This window comes from Lolium rigidum, chromosome 2, assembly GCF_022539505.1.
Source record: "Lolium rigidum isolate FL_2022 chromosome 2, APGP_CSIRO_Lrig_0.1, whole genome shotgun sequence".
In the NCBI taxonomy this organism is placed as follows: domain Eukaryota; kingdom Viridiplantae; phylum Streptophyta; class Magnoliopsida; order Poales; family Poaceae; genus Lolium; species Lolium rigidum.
This window is the reverse complement of record NC_061509.1, coordinates 199152555-199169673: the sequence shown is the minus strand read 5'-3', so window position 1 is coordinate 199169673 and position 17119 is coordinate 199152555. Positions and strand designations below refer to the sequence as shown.

Here is a 17119-nt window from a genome sequence, read left to right as displayed (position 1 = left end):
TTCCTAAATATCGCTATCGCTGCTTGTTTATCGTTTCTTAGCGTTACTATCTGCTGCCATATTACCACCATCGACTACACGCCGCCAAGCTATTTTCTCGGTGCCGTTACTACTGCTCATATTCATTCATACCACCTCGTATTTCACTATCTCTTCGCCGAACTAGTGCACCTATTAGGTGTGTTGGGGACACAAGAGACTTCTTGTTTTGTGGTTGCGGGGTTGCATGAGAGGGATATCTTTGACCTCTTCCTCCCCGAGATCGATAAACCTTGGGTGATCCACTTAAGGGAAACTTGCTCGCTGTTCTACAAACCTCTCGCTCTTGGAGGCCCAACACCGTCTACAAGAATAGAAGCTCCCGTAGACATCAAGCTATTTTCTGGCGCCGTTGCCGGGGAGGAAAGGTAAAAGGTACTCACACTCCGGATCTCGGCTACTAAGCTATTTTCGCCGTTGTAAGTAATCGAAGCTATTTCCTTTAGATCCTGCAATTGCATCTTTTTGTTTCTTGTTTACACTAGTTTGGCATAATGGACGACAATGAGCTTCTTATTCTATTTCCTGATTTAAGACATGGATGGTTTGATGCGAAAATTAAAAAACCCATGGAACATATTAGCATGAATACTTTGAATACCATTGTTTCTAATGATATGGAAAATTCTAAGCTTGGGGAAGCTGGTTTTGATGAGCATGATATTTTTAGTCCCCCAAGCATTGAGGAGAAAATTTTCTTTGATGATACTTTGCCTCCTATTTATGATGATTATAATGATAGTGGTCTTTTGGTGCCACCTACTATGGAGAGTAAATTTTGTTGTGATTATACTATGCCTCCTATATTTGATGATGAGAATAATAATGATGGCTACTTTGTTGAATTTGCTCCTACTACAATTAATAAGAATAACTATGCTCATGTTGGGAGTAGTACTAATTTTATGCATGAGACTCATGATAAGAATGCTTTATGTGATAGTTATATTGTTGAGTTTGCTCATGTTGCTACTGAAAGTTATTATGAGAGAGGAAAATATGGTTGTAGAAATTTTCATGTTACTAAAATGCCTCTCTATGTGCTGAAATTTTTGAAGCTACACTTGTTCTATCTTCCTATGCTTGTTACTTTGCTCTTCATGAACTTGTTTATTTACAAGATTCCTATGCATAGGAAGCATGTTAGACTTAAATGTGTTTTGAATTTGCCTCTTGATGCTCTCTTTTGCTTCAAATACTATTTCTTGCGAGTGCATCATTAAAACTGCTGAGCCCATCTTAATGGCTATAAAGAAAGAACTTCTTGGGAGATAACCCATGTGTTATTTTGCTACAGTAATTTGTTTTATATTTGTGTCTTGGAAGTTGTTTACTACTGTAGCAACCTCTCCTTATCTTAGTTTTGTGCTTCGTTGTGCCAAGTAAAGTCTTTGATAGTAAAGTGAATACTAGATTTGGATTACTGCGCAGAAACAGATTTCTTTGCTGTCACGAATCTGGGTCTAATTCTATGTAGGTAACTCAGAAAATTAAGCCAATTTACGTGAGTGATCCTCAGATATGTACACAACTTTCATTCAATTTGGGCATTTTCATTTGAGCAAGTCTGGTGCCTCGATAAAATCCATCTTTACTGACTGTTCTGTTTTGACAGATTCTGCCTTTTATTTCGCATTGCCTCTTTTGCTATGTTGGATGAATTTCTTTGATCCATTAATGTCTAGTAGCTTTATGCAATGTCCAGAAGTGTTAAGAATGATTGTGTCACCTCTGAACATGTTAATTTTTATTGTGCACTAACCCTCTAATGAGTTGTTTCGAGTTTGGTGTGGAGGAAGTTTTCAAGGGTCAAGAGAGGAGGATGATATACTATGATCAAGAAGAGTGAAAGCTCTAAGCTTGGGGATGCCCCGGTGGTTCACCCCTGCATATTTCAAGAAGACTCAAGCATCTAAGCTTGGGGATGCCCAAGGCATCCCCTTCTTCATCGACAAATTATCAGGTTCGATCCTTCTCTTGAAACTATATTTTTATTCGGCCACATCTTATGTGCTTTGCTTGGAGCGTCGGTTTGTTTTTGTTTTTGTTTTGTTTGAATAAAATGGATCCTAGCATTCACTTTGTGGGAGAGAGACACGCTCCGCTGTAGCATATGGACAAGTATGTCCTTAGGCTCTACTCATAGTATTCATGGCGAAGTTTCTTCTTCGTTAATTTGTTATATGGTTGGAATTGGAAAATGATACATGTAGTAAATTGCTATAATGTCTTGGACAATGTGATACTTGGCAATTGTTGTGCTCATGTTTAAGCTCTTGCATCATATGCTTTGCACCCATTAATGAAGAAATACATAGAGCTTGCTAAAATTTGGTTTGCATAATTGGTCTCTCTAAGGTCTAGATAATTTCTAGTATTGAGTTTTGAACAACAAGGAAGACGGTGTAGAAGTCTTATAATGTTTACAATATGTCTTTTATGTGAGTTTTGCTGCACCGGTTCATTCTTGTGTTTGTTTCAAATAACCTTGCTAGCCTAAACCTTGTATCGAGAGGGAATACTTCTCATGCATCCAAAATCCTTGAGCCAACCACTATGCCATTTGTGTCCACCATACCTACCTACTACATGGTATTTATCCGCCATTCCAAAGTAAATTGCTTGAGTGCTACCTTTAAATAATTCAAAATTTATCACCTCTTATTTGTGTCAATGTTTTATAGCTCATGAGGAAGTATGTGGTGTTTTATCTTTCGATCTTGTCATTTACTTTTGACAGACTTTCACAATGGACTAGTGGCACATCCGCTTATCCAATAATTTTGCAAAAAGAGCCGGCAATGGGGTTCCCAGCTCCGATTAATTAACTTGCATTAATAATTCTCTTCACATGTTTTGCTCGATTCATCAGTAAGCAACTTAATTTTGCAAATAGACACTCCTTCATGGTATGTGATTGTTGGAAGGCACCCGAGGATTCGGTTAGCCATGGCTTGTGTAAGCAAAAGGTTGGGAGGAGTGTCATCCATAAATAATGAAACTAAAGTACATGTGTAAACAAAAGAGAAGAGGGATGATCTACCTTGCTGGTAGAGATAACGTCCTTCATGGGAGCCGCTCTTGGAAGTCTGGTTGATAAGGTAGTTAGAGTGCCCACTACCATTCGTTGACAACAACAAACACCTCTCAAAATTTTACTTTTATGCTCTCTTTATGTTTTCAAAATCAAAGCTCTAGCACAAATATAGCAAGCGATGCTTTCCTCTTTGAAGGACCTTTCTTTTACTTTTATGTTGAGTCAGTTCACCTATTTCTCTCCACCTCAAGAAGCAAACACTTGTGTGAACTCGTGCATTGATTCCTACATACTTGCATATTGCACTTGTTATATTACTCTATGTTGACAATTATCCATGAGATATACATGTTACAAGTTGAAAGCAACCGCTGAAACTTAATCTTCCTTTGTGTTGCTTCAATACCTTTACTTTGATTTATTGCTTTATGAGTTAACTCTTATGCAAGACTTATTGATGCTTGTCTTGAAATTACTATTCATGAAAAGTCTTTGCTTTATGATTCAGTTGTTTACTCATGTCATTACCATTGTTTTGATCGCTGCATTCATTACATATGCTTACAATAGTATGATCAAGTTTATGATGGCATGTCACTCCAGAAATTATCTTTGTTATCGTTTACCTGCTCGAGACGAGCAGGAACTAAGCTTGGGGATGCTGATACGTCTACGATGTATCGATAATTTCTTGTGTTCCATGCCACATTATTGATGATTTCTACATTTTATATGCACACTTTATGTCATATTCGTGCATTTTCTGGAACTAACCTATTAACAAGATGCCGAAGTGCCGCTGTCGTTTTCTAGCTGTTTTTGGTTTCAGAAATCCTAGTAAGGAAATATTCTCGAATCGGACGAAATCAACGCCAAAGATCTTAGAATCCCGGAAGCATCCAGAACACCCGAGAGTCGCCAGAGGGGCGCCACAGGGCCCCCAGATGATAGGGTGGCGCGGCCCACCCCCTGGCCGCGTGGCCCTATGGTGTCGTCGCCCCTTCGACCTTCTGACGCCGCCTCTTCGCCTATAAAAAGGTCCCAGACCTAAAACCTCGAAACGAAAAATCCACGGTACGAGAAACCTTCCAGAGCCGCCGCCATCGCGAAGCCAAGATCTGGGGGACAGGAGTCTCTGTTCCGGCACCCTGCCGGAGCGGGGAAGTGCCCCCGGAAGGCTCCTCCATCGACACCACCGCCATCTTCATCAACGCTGCTCGTCTCCCATGAGGAGGGAGTAGTTCTCCATCGAGGCTCGGGTCCGTACCGGTAGCTATGTGGTTCATCTCTCTCCTATGTGCTTCAATACAATAGTCTCATGAGCTGCCTTACATGATTGAGATTCATATGATGATGCTTGTAATCTAGATGTCGTTATGCTAGTCAAGTGAATTTTACTTATGTGATCTCCGTGAGACTCCTTGTCCCACGTGTGTAAAGGTGACAAGTGTGTGCACCGTGTGGGTCTCTTAGGCTATATTTCACGTAATACTTATTCACCGTTATGAATGGCATAGTGAAGTGCTTATTTATATCCCTTTATGATTGCAATGTGTTTTGTATCACAATTTATCTATGTGCTACTCTAGTGATGTTATTAAAGTAGTTCTATTCCTCCCGCACGGTGTAATGGTGACAAGTGTGTGCATCCGTGTTAGTACTTGGCGTATGCTATGATCATGATCTCTTGTAGATTGTGAAGTTAACTATTGCTATGATAGTATTGATGTGATCTATTCCTCCTACATAGTGTGAAGGTGACAGTGTGCATGCTGTGTTAGTACTTGGCTTAGTCGTGTTGATCTTTCATGCACTCTAAGGTTATTTAAATATGAACATTGAATTGTGGAGCTTGTTAACTCCGGCATTGAGGGTTCGTGTAATCCTACGCAATATGTTCATCATCCAACAAGAGAGTGTAGAGTATGCATTTATCTATTCTGTTATGTGATCAATGTTGAGAGTGTCCACTAGTGAAAGTCTAATCCCTAGGCCTTGTTCCTAAATATCGCTATCGCTGCTTGTTTATCGTTTTACTCGCGTTACTACCGCTGCCATATTACCACCATCGACTACACGCCAGCAAGCTATTTTCTCGGATGCCGTTACTACTCGCTCATATTCATTCATACCACCTGTATTTCACTATCTCTTCGCCGAACTAGTGCACCTATTAGGTGTGTTGGGGACATAAGAGACTTCTTGCTTTGTGGTTGCAGTGGTTGCATGAGAGGGATATCTTTGACCTCTTCCTCCCTGAGATCGATAAACCTTGGGTGATCCACTTAAGGGAAACTTGCTGCTGTTCTACAAACCTCTGCTCTTGGAGGCCCAACACTGTCTACAAGAATAGAAGCTCCCGTAGACATCAAGGGGCACTGAGGCGATGGGGCGAGCGGCGCTCTGGCGCGTCCAGTACGCGGTGAGCGCGCGTGCTGGCGTGCACTGGCATGGTTCTGGGCGGTCTGGGCGCGTGCTGGCCTGGCCAATGCCAGCCTCTCGCGAGCTCAGGCCGTGCACTGTGATGATCAGCAGAGTGAGGAGATTCTCCAGGACAAGGTAAAAGGGAGAGAGGAGGCTCAGAGAGATGGAGTGCATGAGGGCCGGCATGGTGCACGGCATGGCATTGTTTCGGCTTGCTACAGGCTTTAATCACCAAGGCAAGTACATGGCTTGATGCAGGAGACACAGAGGAGCACTCATCATCTCAGAACCAAAGTGGTTTAGGCTAAAATCTGGTGTGTAAAAGGGTGTGTGTCCAAACTGATTTGATGCCTGCCAAGTGCTCGATGAAATGGCCGCATGAAGGTTTTGTTCAAATTTTGAAATTCTTTTTGGTGAAGTTTATTTTAATAATATATGGAGTAGAGTGGTGGTGGTGGTGTGCATTTTGGTGTTGATTTGCAAAGTTTCAAAATTGAGGTGATCTTCTCTTTGTTTGAATGTTGCAACTTGTCTCCTTTATCATGGTCAAACTAGGCAGAGTCAACCCTAATGGTCAACACCAAAAATGTTCACCTTGATATGGTCTTGGATGAGGTGGAAAGAAGTGAGGGGTTTTGGTTTAAGAATCTTCCAAACCAGGGGTGCAAAGTGGGCAACATTTTATAAACTCCAATTTTGACCATTATCATATGTGAGTGAATTTTGAGATTTCCTTTGATTTGATTTGTGTTTCTTTGATTCAATTGTGTTTGTTATTGATATATTAGTGTTTCACAAGCAATGGCACTAGCAATGGTGGCCTTGGTTGATGTTTTGCATATTTGGCTAAAGTGTATGTGAGTGAAAATGGGTATTTCTCCATTTCTTCTTTTTCTCTCTTTTTGAGTTTCCAAGATCAAGCCTTAGGGTTTAAGCATCTTTACTAAGCATTCAAACCAACATCAAGGCAAAAATTCAATTCACTCAAGTATGATTACTATGCACATATGCAACACTAGGCATGACACTATATTAAATAAAAGTTTTTGTTTGTTGTAAATTTGAGTAATTGAAATTCCCATCTCTTTATTATGTTGAAACTTGGGATGTTACACTGGGGGCAGACTACCTGCACTTAAGTGGATGTGGCAAGGCTGCTGTCAGGGGATGCACAAGGTTTTTTTTTTTTGGCTCTTAGTTTATAATCGGCTGAATACAAGAGCAATGCTCCAATGAAAGAATTTCTTCATGGAGGATTATTCCTGTATTATGTATGGTGCAGATGAGTTGGAAACCAAAAATCATTTGTTCTTCTTTTGCCCTTTTGCACACATGTGTTGGCAATATCTCTGCCCTTCCTGAACACCACCTCTGCAAGCTGATATTCAGAGCATTATGGATAGTCTTAAAATTGCTTTAAAGGAGCCTTTTTTCATGGAGTTAATCATGTTGACTGCCTGGTTCATCTGGACTACCAGGAATGATTTCATCGTCAAGGGCATCCCCCCCCCCTCTATAGAGATGCTGGAAACATTTTAAGTATGAGTTAGCTCTTTTTTTGCATAAGGCCTCTAGGAAGTCTTATGGTGGTCTCCGAAATTGGGTTGAGGGATTCCATAGCTATTTTCCCTTTTCTCTTTTTTTAGGGATTAGGACGTGTAGATAGCTTTTTTGTTGCTAATCTTTTTTTTAGAAACACAGTACACACGCAGATGCTCACATACACTCACCACTATGAACGCGCACACACACCCTACCCCTATAAGCACCTTCGGAAGACGCCTCGCTGCCAATGGGGTCGGCTCCGACTGAATGAATATATTACGTCTTTATGAGACACACAAATGTTTTTTTTTTTTGACAATCAATACCACATATATTCATAATAATAAATAGTACATGATAGAGATACATGAACTGACTCCAACGATTACAAAATAAAGTCTAAAAGATAGTAACAAATCTTCGAGGTCTTCAATTTCTTTCTTCTTCCAGAACACAATCTTGTACTCTTGTGAATGCAGCCAAAGATACATAACGAACCATAGACCTGTAGATACCGACGAAAGTTCTCCCATAATTTTTTGAGCCGCAGTGCCAAGACTGCGTGCACGCACGCAACCATTAAAGCAGTCATACAACATCGGCAAGAGTACCAACACCAAGTATATCAGGGAATAATAACCAACTAGCTTTGTCGTCGTCGATGGAGAGCCGAGAGTACGAATCACCATTGTCGAGGACGTAGCAGCCGGGACAAAAACTGCGAGGATAATCCTCCTCGCGGCAACAACGACAAAAGATCCAAAATCGATCCGGCGAAGCAAGATCCGAAGACCCATACCTAGAAAATTGTGATTGTTCAACACCACCATTGACGCCGGGAAGAAGATCTCGTCGCCGAACGAAAGGCCGAAGATCACTTATTGCATACGATGCCATCTCCATTGAGGGGAAACCAACAAGAAGGCGGCTACCAAAATCCTAACATAATCTAATGAAAACAATACTTTTATTCAAAACTCCACGCATAGATCGGGTTCCCCACACAAATGTTAAACATGCATGGGGTTTAAACTCTGGTGAGATAAGGCACAACCACCCTGCTAACAACTGCCTTTGTTGTACTCTTAAACTCTTTGAAAATTTAATAAATATACACAGTGGAAATCCATTGATCAGCCTTTAAAAAATCAATTACTAGAGTAGTCCGCAAGCAAACAAATCTTCACGACTGATCTCCCAACGTAATCCTCACGAGCAATGCAACACAATACATTGGTACAAATGATCATATCCGTTTCCTAGAGTAGTGCATACACGAATGTAAATCAAAAGCAAAACTCCATCAACAACATCTCCATCCTAATTAGGCACGATCGCCTGAATCTGCGTGAAATCTAGCCATCTATTCCTTGTCATGAAGCTCGACCGATCACGAGATGGAGTTCCTCCACCTCCGCTGCGCCTTCCTGGCCGCCTCGCCGTTAGCTCCTGCGTGGCCACCCGGCCCCGCTGCCTCGGCGCCCGTCATCTTGGTCAGCCTCCCCAGTTTCTTCCACCCGTTGCTCCACGCCGATGGTCCCTGCGGCTGCTGCGCCTTGCCGGCCCCCATCTTTGCGCCAGGTCCGGCTGCCGGCGACGGCTCCACTTGCTTCTGGAGCGCGTCCATGTCGTGCTGCAGCTCGAGGTACTTGGCCTTCATGCTCTCCAGCTCGAACTTGAGCGTGTTGATGTCCTTCTTGGCCGCCGCCCACCCCTCCTGGAACGACTGCGGCGTGGCGTCCAGCAGCTGCCGCCGCGTCGGCACGGAGGAGGAGGCCAGCGCCCCGTCCGCCCCTCCCGCCTTGAGCGCCGAGGAGCCCGCCAGCGCGTTGCTGATCTTGACCTGCTCGGAGAAGAGCACCTGCACCACCACCCGCAGCGGCAGCCGCTCGTTCTGCGCCGCGTGCATGCACGCGTCGAACGACAGCTTCTGGCAGTCCATCACCCGGCACAGCCGCTTCCGCTCGTGCTCCGTCAGCGTCGGGTGCGCCTTCAGGTACGAGTCCACGGCGCGGTACAGCCCGTCGTCGCAGGCGCGCGCAGACTCCGGGAGCGACTCGGCCAACACCTGGAACTTGGTCAGGGAGAGGTTGCGGTCGCGGGACACCTCCGAGAGGTAGCTGTCCAGAAGCCGCGCGACGCGCGCCTTGGCGTTCAGCCCCGACGACGCCGACGCCGAAGCCGCGCCGGCCGGCGGCATCCTCGCGCTCGCGGCCGAGCTGTAGTACTCTGGCTCCCCGCGGCCCGGGCTGGACGACGACACCTGGTCCGTCTGCTCCTGCACCAGGAAGTGCTCCACGAGTCGCTGCACGAGGTCGACGTCGTAGGCGGTGTCGGCGCGGCCGACGGACGGGATGAGGAGGTCGGGAAGCGCCGCCTGCTCGAGCTGCATTCCGACGCGCTTCTCGAGCTCCGTGACTAGGGCTGGGGCGGCCTTGAGCATGATGGCGAGGCGGAGCAGCCGGAGGAGGAAGCCACAGGACACGCTGTCACGCTGCGGGGGGATGATGCTGATCAGGCTCTCTACCACCATGCGCTGCTCCCGCGCCGGCGCGCTCGTGGCCGCGTCGTCCTTGCCGCCCGCACCGGCGATGATCATGTGGAGGCCGCCACCCGCGGATACCTGCGCCCATGGCTCGTCGGCAACGCCACCGCCGCCACCATTGGCGACGTCCTTTGTGAGCCCCGGGAGCCATTTCGACGCGTAGTGGGTGATTGACGCGCCGATGAGGTCGAACCGCATACCTATCAGCAATCAAATAGCACAAGAAAAGGTTTAGAAATGCTTATTATGTTCCATCCGGAGAGAAAACTTTCTTGGAAATTTCGGACGAAAGTCGCAAAATTTACGATTTTCTTTAGGGAACGAGAAAAAGGTGATCTCAGTCGTTTTTTTGGGTTCAAATTTGAGAAAAATAACAGAGAGGAGAGTTCTAATAAGGCAGAACAACTTTCTTAACAGGAATCATGGCATACGGCACTGATTTACTGTCTAGACTTACAAGTTGCTGGTTTGATTCCAAGTTTTGGATTAATTTTATTGTTGAAAAATATTTAAACAAGATAAACATTCGACCAAAATATTTTGAATTTTCTTCAAGATTTTGTAAATATCTCGAATTAGCGAATCTTGGTCATGTGCAAAAGAAAATATGAAAAGGAAATGCTGAACCCATCCACTACATCGTTTCTTCTAGTGCTCACATCACGTGGCAAACAAGCTCTACTAATAAAGAAGAGTCCTCCCGTTCCCCTTCCCCTCCTCTTTTGTACATACCACATCGTGCGGCTATTGAAGCGATTTTTACGGCGAATTACTCTATTTAGATTTGTGTGGATGCCTTAGTTACTATTTGCATGCCTTCGTTTTGTCCTAAAACGATAATACCACAACGAGACGAGCAGTGGCGAATTCGGTTGTTGAAAGATTTGTTAGGGGTCTTGGATGTATTTTTATGTTTTCTCAAGATTCTATTTCTAAATGTGGAGATAATTGCCCATATTCATGTTCGTTGGTCAAACATATTCGAGATATTAGCCATGAAAAATTCAAGTTGTCTGCTCGATCAACCCAACCGGTCACCTCGGAACTTAAATTTTGTCCAACGAGGGATCATGGCAAGGAGAAAACGTTCCTAAAAGCACGAGTATTCCACTCATTCCACAAGACACAAAAATGCGGAGGGACCTTTAAGATTGACCACGAAGAATTGATGCCAAGTACTTCTCTCATTTCTAAATGTAAGACGCTTTGGTAAATCAATTTAGTTTGCCAAAACATCTTAAATTTAGGAACGGAGGTAGTACTATCTAGCCCAAGCTATTCAGCTTCTTACTAGTTGGTACTTAGTACTAACATATTGGTAACTTTGTGTAACAGGAAAAACGGTGTGCAACTTTGGCAAGTAAGAGTTTATAAAAACTTACTAGTCCTTACTTCCTAAACACATGTAGTATCTCATAACTCACATCTAACTAGTCAAACTCTTTCTGGTGTGAGTTCTTACAGTTTGGACAATCCAATTTGGAATCACCCGTTTTGTGTATGGTAAACCATGCGAAACTGAGAAATTATCTACGGACTTCAGTAAAGATCGCCGCAAATAATAAAACGTTGATCAACGGAAAAGATTTTCTCCCTTAGTGGTTGTAGATAGATGATAAGACCTCACCAACAATGAATTTATACGCGCTAGATAAAACTGGCGCTACCGGACCGACAAGCTAGGGCAGACGATGCAGCCGGCGACAGCCTACAACATGCATTGTGTGCATGTGATGGAAGATTGGTAGGAATGGGATCATAGGCTAAAAATGTACATTTCTAGAGTATGTACGAAGTATATGAAAAGTAGATCGAGAGATCCATGAATCATGAGGCATGGGGCCTAACTTCACTGTTCATATCTAGTACTTGATTGACACATTGAGTCCCTGACTCCCTGTCATCTCATTAATTTGATCAAGGTAAGCATAGTGTATTTCACTGTTTGCGGGGACACTTCATGAAATTTGTTCTTCTCGCATATAGAAAAAACCCAAAATTGTGACTACTATTTATTACAGGGATTTTCATCTATATATCGGTCAACTTAGAAATATTTATTTCTCGGTCGACATTTATTGGTTGTTCAATTAAAATTTCTAGTTGCTTTTGTGTTTTGCTCAGATAGTTCTTACCGGGGCTTTTGTTACTGGCGTGATCAGAAATAGCAAAACTGGGAAAGTCCCTTAATTTAGACCCCAAGCTATAGGATTTCCTTTTTTACTTTTCAAAATCTCATTTTTTAAATTCATTTTTTTAATGAAAGATAAATAAAAATATACATGTCTAGTATGTTCTACAAAATTCTGTCAATAGATATGCTTAGATGTGATCAACAAAAAAAATGGAGAGGTAAGTCGAGCTCATTTTCTTTTCCTTTTAAAACCAGAATTTTTATTTTCCGCGCAGCCTAAAATATACAATACTCTGTATTATTTAACAAATATTTACGAGATGTGAATTGCATATGTATGTATTCACAAGAAAAAATACATTTCTTTACCACATGGTGTTTCAACTATTTTCATAAAACAAGCTCCATGCCGGGGAGTCAAATTGTGGTACTCCGTTTTGCTATCATGCCTATCACCTGTCATCATCATTTGCTTTTTACATTTTTCTAATTCGGCGAAATCTTCACTTCTCGTTATTTCACAGAAATTGGTAAAAAGAAGGGGTGGTGAAGTATGGCATTACGGCATATGACTGGAAACGAAATTGGGCGGGAGTAATCGAGTCGTAAAACCCTGAACCAGAATAACCGTGCAGATTACAGATTAGTGGTGGTTTAAATTTCTTTTTAGAAAGAATGCTCAAAGAGCCCGGCTTGAAATTAATTCAAATTCATTATAACCGTTTGTGGATCAAGTATATATAAGCATCGTCCTTACCTTTGACCTTGATTGCAGTGACGACGCGCACGAAGTGGTCGATCCTGAGCACGGACACATCCTCGAACCACCAGTCGGCCGGCGGCACTGCCTGCCGGCTGGGGCTCGACTCCTTGGAGTCCCCTCCGCCAACGTTCCACCGTGGGCTCGCCGTGCCGCCTCCGCTCCTGGGCGGCCTGCCGCTGCTGGCGCCGGTGTACGCCCACCGGACTCCCCTGGGATTGGCGCAGGCCTTCCACGCGATGGACTCGCTGCACCGTCGCACGATCTGCAGGTTCTCCGCCCACGGCGAGAGGCCCTCGCAGCTCTTGAGCACCACGATGGAGTCGCGCCACGAGGAGAGCACCACGTAGCTGAGGAACGCCTCCGTCTTGAAGATGAGGTTCCCCTCCTCCAGGTCCTCCGTCATCTCCAGGTACTCGGCGGCGCAGCGCAGGCCGGAGATGTTGGACGCCGTGAGGTCGACCGCCATGCCGTAGCAGAACCTGGCGGCGAGCTCGAACGAGTCCGCGCCGCCGGGGAGGTCGTCCAGGTCAGCCACCGACGTGTCCGGGTCCACGGCCGCCGCCGGCGAGGCGGACTCGTAGATGACGCGGCCCATCTTGCCGCTCCGAGAGATCATCGGGTACTGCTTGTTGGTACGTCGTAGCCGTATGCACGTGCAAGCGCAGCCATGTAACAATCAGTTCGCATGCCAAAAGCGGAATTAGCTTCAACGAAATTTGGAGCAAATCAAGAAACTAAAAAGCTTCTATTTGTGGCATTTCGCACAGGTAGAATGCCTAATGATTGAGCTGCCGACAGTACTACTCCAGTAGCATAGCACGTACTCGTCGTCTCTAGCCTCCCGAATTCTGGATGATTCTATTTTGTAGCAACAAATTAAATTTTTAAAAATGAAAAAAAGTACCTTGTGAAGATTGAAGCTCACATCCCCCACTTTGACAAGCAAATCGCTGGGGATATCACTGTTGACATACCTGCTCAAATTACAGGGAAAAAGAAGAAGATGACGATGAGGTGAACTGTATGCAAGAAAAGCTCCATATCTCGTCCAGCTCCGGCAAGCAAATTAAGCAAAAAAGAGAAAAGAAAAACTCGATCGACGACGATCCCACATACCAACACTGATCTCTGCGAACGAAGCCGTCGCTCTTGACCGCGTCGTGCCGGTCGGAGCCGCCAAGGACGGGGACGAGCCCCCGCTCGCCGGCGTCGCTCTCAGACTCCCACATGCTTCTCCTCCTCTACACCGGCCTTCTCCGCTGCAGAGCATGCAAAACCAAGATAGCCATGGCCGCACGTACTTGAATTAAAATCCCACAAAGTTCAGAAAAAAGTGCAACAAGCATACATATCCCACAAAGTTCAGAAAAGAAGTGCAACATGCATGACCACTCACAAGTATGTAGAAAAGCTATTTTACTGGATGCTTTCAGACATACATATAGCTTAGAGTTTCTGTTGTTCTAGCGGCTGGATTTCAGAAGGAGAGAGGCCGTGCAGGCTCGCTAGCTGAAGCTGAGTGAGTAGAGTGATGTTGGGAATTGTGCACTGAATCTAGCTGTAGGTAGGGGGCAATGTGTGATAGGAGAAGAAGAACATCGATTGGTCCCGATCGATGAGGTTTATGGGGCGAGGGAGACCACATGGAGTGTTTGTTTGCTTGCAGATGCCCAGGGACCTTGCTATTAGCCTACTACCCTTTGGCGAGGGACCTAGCTATGTTGCCAGACCTCTAGCGTAATCCTCCATTTCTCCTTCTTATTCTTCCTTTTCCTTTTGAAAAGATAATTCAGTGCCTTCTTTGGAATGGAGAGGGAACGGTGACGTCCTCAGTTCGTAATAAGGTTCTGTACACACTATCCCCGCTTCGGCAGTGTGCCTAGCGCCGACGAGGAGTCCGTCCGGAGGATCTTCTAGGATGCGGTCGGTGTTCGTGTTAGATGGTGCGGTTGGAGATCTGATCTTTCTAATTTATGGTCCTCATGATTAGCGATAGTTGCTCCTTAGAAGCTTTGGTTCTTTAGAGCTTCAATATGACGATTTTCCGTTTATCCACTACAACAAGCCGGTGGCGAACCTAGAAAGTTTCAAAAGTTTGAGCGAACGAGTCTTAGATGCCAAAATTTTGGGCAAAATTGTTACAAAAAATCTAAAAACACAAACGTAAATTTGTCGGCAAGCCCGGGCGGCCGCACGGGCTAAAGGGACGCTAGGTCAATCCCTGCAAAAATCTCTTCTACAATGAGAGTTGCCTGATTTGGAGGAGCGAGGGGTGATGACAACAATGCTATCGTCTTATTGGAGTATTTATAGTCGTCGCTAGGTGATCCAAGAATCTATTTAGAATTCTTTATACTCCCTTTGTCCTAAAATGTAAGACATTTAAGAATTAGTCAAAAGTTAACTTTTTTTAAGTTTGACTAAATTTATACATAAAAATATAAATATTTAGAATACTGAATCAACATCAATAGATTTACCATAAATTTTATTTTCTTAATATGTTTATTTAATATTATAGATGTAAATAGTTTTTTTCTAAATATTTAATCAAAGTTAATAAGATTTACTTTTGACTAATTGTTAGACGCCTTATATTTTGGGATAGAGGGCGCTGCTAGCGATTGCTAAAAGATCTATGGACCTTCTGGAAAAAAGAAAAGCTTCTCGAGGTCGCTCTAACCTTGCTGCATAGTACTAGTTAACGACGTGTAATTAATGACGTGTACGCTCTCTCACTTGGTTGAGCACGCATGGTGCTCCACAAACGTCTCTTTTGCTGTCGCCAGTAGCGCCAATCATGTGCTTTCGGGCGATCAATCAAAGTGACTAACGGTTCTGATTATCCGCAAACAGGAGTACATTCTGTCGAGAAAGCAAAGAGGAAAAAGGAGCACACTTTTTGAGCTTTGCGACAGTATTGGTTATTATAATGGGATTTGCTAGTTTTGAGTACACTAAGAACAAAACTCGAGCTTAGTCTTACCACGGTTGAATTTGTATCGCAATTTGTATGCTTGAGTTGTAAGTTGGACTGCAACTGAAATTTTTAAGCTACAAGTAGATTTGCTTCGTAATCTATACTAATGGTCGTTTGGAACTGAGATTCGATGACGTCATTTTACCGAGAAATAAGTTCGTTTTCGTAGACCGAGAACTAGTCACACACTATTATAATTAGTGTTAGCATGTTTTTAAGAGAACATTAGACATCTCTAAAAGGTGATGTATATGAGAGGTGGTGTAAAAACTAATTTATACATCATATCGGGCAAAAAAAAAAAAATAGTCTCCAACCGATTATGCATAACTGTATGATGACGTGTATTTTTTTTTGGAGGTGATATATTTTGTCCCATATTTGTACTATTATATTGAAGTTAGTATCGATGAGAAACCTTCTGACTCAAGTTCTCTATTTTTCTACTTTAACATGTGTGATTTGCTAGATCCCATATCAGGTGTATGATGTATGAAGGTACTCCCTCCGTCCCAGTTCACAGGACTTGCACGTATCCTTAGGTTGCCTATTTGGTTAACATAATATCAATTTTAAAATACAAAAATTGTACCATTAGAAAGTAGAACATCTAAGCTTTCTAATGATATATATTTTATAATATATATTTTAAATTATGTTGATAAAATTTACGACATAGAAATAAGCACAAGACCTATGAACCGGGACGGAGGTAGTAGTGAAGTTAGACATTTGTGGGCCAGGCAGAGTGTTGAGGAGCGATGCGTTAGTCGTGGTTCTAATTTTTCCCTATTCAAACTGACCACTCTTTATTTGGCACATTACCAGTTATCAAAGATTTGGTGTGAGCTCTAACCGGAATGGCGTAATACTCACTTGATATGGCGTTATTAGGATACCAGTGCATGGTTGGAATGAGAAATTACTCGGATATGCAAATGGTTTTGATTAAAATGGGTTTAACTTAATCTATTGTGTATTTCATTTGCCAAAGGGCGCAAATGCTTCCCGTCTTGCACCGCTTCAACTTAAAAAGATAAGATACGATGGTAATACAAGTAAATATAATGGCATTGTTATGCCTATTAGAAAAAAAATCTACAAAAGAGTGTGTATCTTCAATAATTACGTGTGAATTAAAATAGCAAAGTAGTTTAAGCAAGCCAAAATCTTAATATTTTTAGCGTTATATATGTATGTGTCGTAGGTAAAAAGAGAGAAAGAGACAATAGCAACGCACTTTACCCGCCCTAGAGTGTTAAGGGCACTCTTTCACTGGGTTTTTGATGTACTTCATCGTACAACCCTTCCAATTGTCTACAATGTTCCTTGGAGTGCAGTGTAAACATGTTGGTGTATTATTCCTTGTAGTGTAGTGAGACAAGTCTCTTGTGATTTATTTTATTTTATTTTGCAATGCCACAACTTTACATTACAAATGTTTGTGGACAAATGATTTGCACATTAACTTCTATTTTATGTTTTAACTATATTTTGAAGATCCACAGTTTGGTGCTTGTGGATGCATCACATTGACACTCGTAATTTCTCTGATTGTATTCTTCGATTTGAATTAGAGATGTCTTCACATTTTTCCTCTTGCACTTTTGCATACTAATTTTTCCGTCGAAAGGATAATAATGACTTCCAAC

At 43.1% G+C, this 17119-nt stretch overlaps 1 protein-coding gene across 3 annotated transcripts; it reads right to left on the bottom strand.

Moving 5' to 3' along the window:
• Positions 1 to 8178: 8178 nt before the first annotated feature.
• LOC124687953 (coleoptile phototropism protein 1-like) lies at positions 8179 to 14214 on the bottom strand. 3 transcript variants are annotated; one of them, XM_047221677.1, is made up of 5 exons: positions 13884 to 14214; positions 13604 to 13787; positions 13392 to 13461; positions 12482 to 13109; positions 8179 to 9790 (listed from the first exon to the last, which is right to left on the bottom strand). In XM_047221677.1, the coding sequence occupies exons 2-5, from the start codon at positions 13714 to 13716 to the stop codon at positions 8436 to 8438; spliced, it is 2166 nt and encodes a 721-aa protein (XP_047077633.1). In that variant the 5' UTR covers positions 13717 to 13787; positions 13884 to 14214; the 3' UTR covers positions 8179 to 8435. The 3 variants fall into 3 exon arrangements, with proteins under 3 accessions (XP_047077633.1, XP_047077632.1, XP_047077634.1); XM_047221676.1 differs by having other exon boundaries at positions 13604 to 13746; XM_047221678.1 differs by having other exon boundaries at positions 13604 to 13746; positions 13927 to 14214.
• Between the last annotated feature and the right edge of the window lie 2905 nt (positions 14215 to 17119).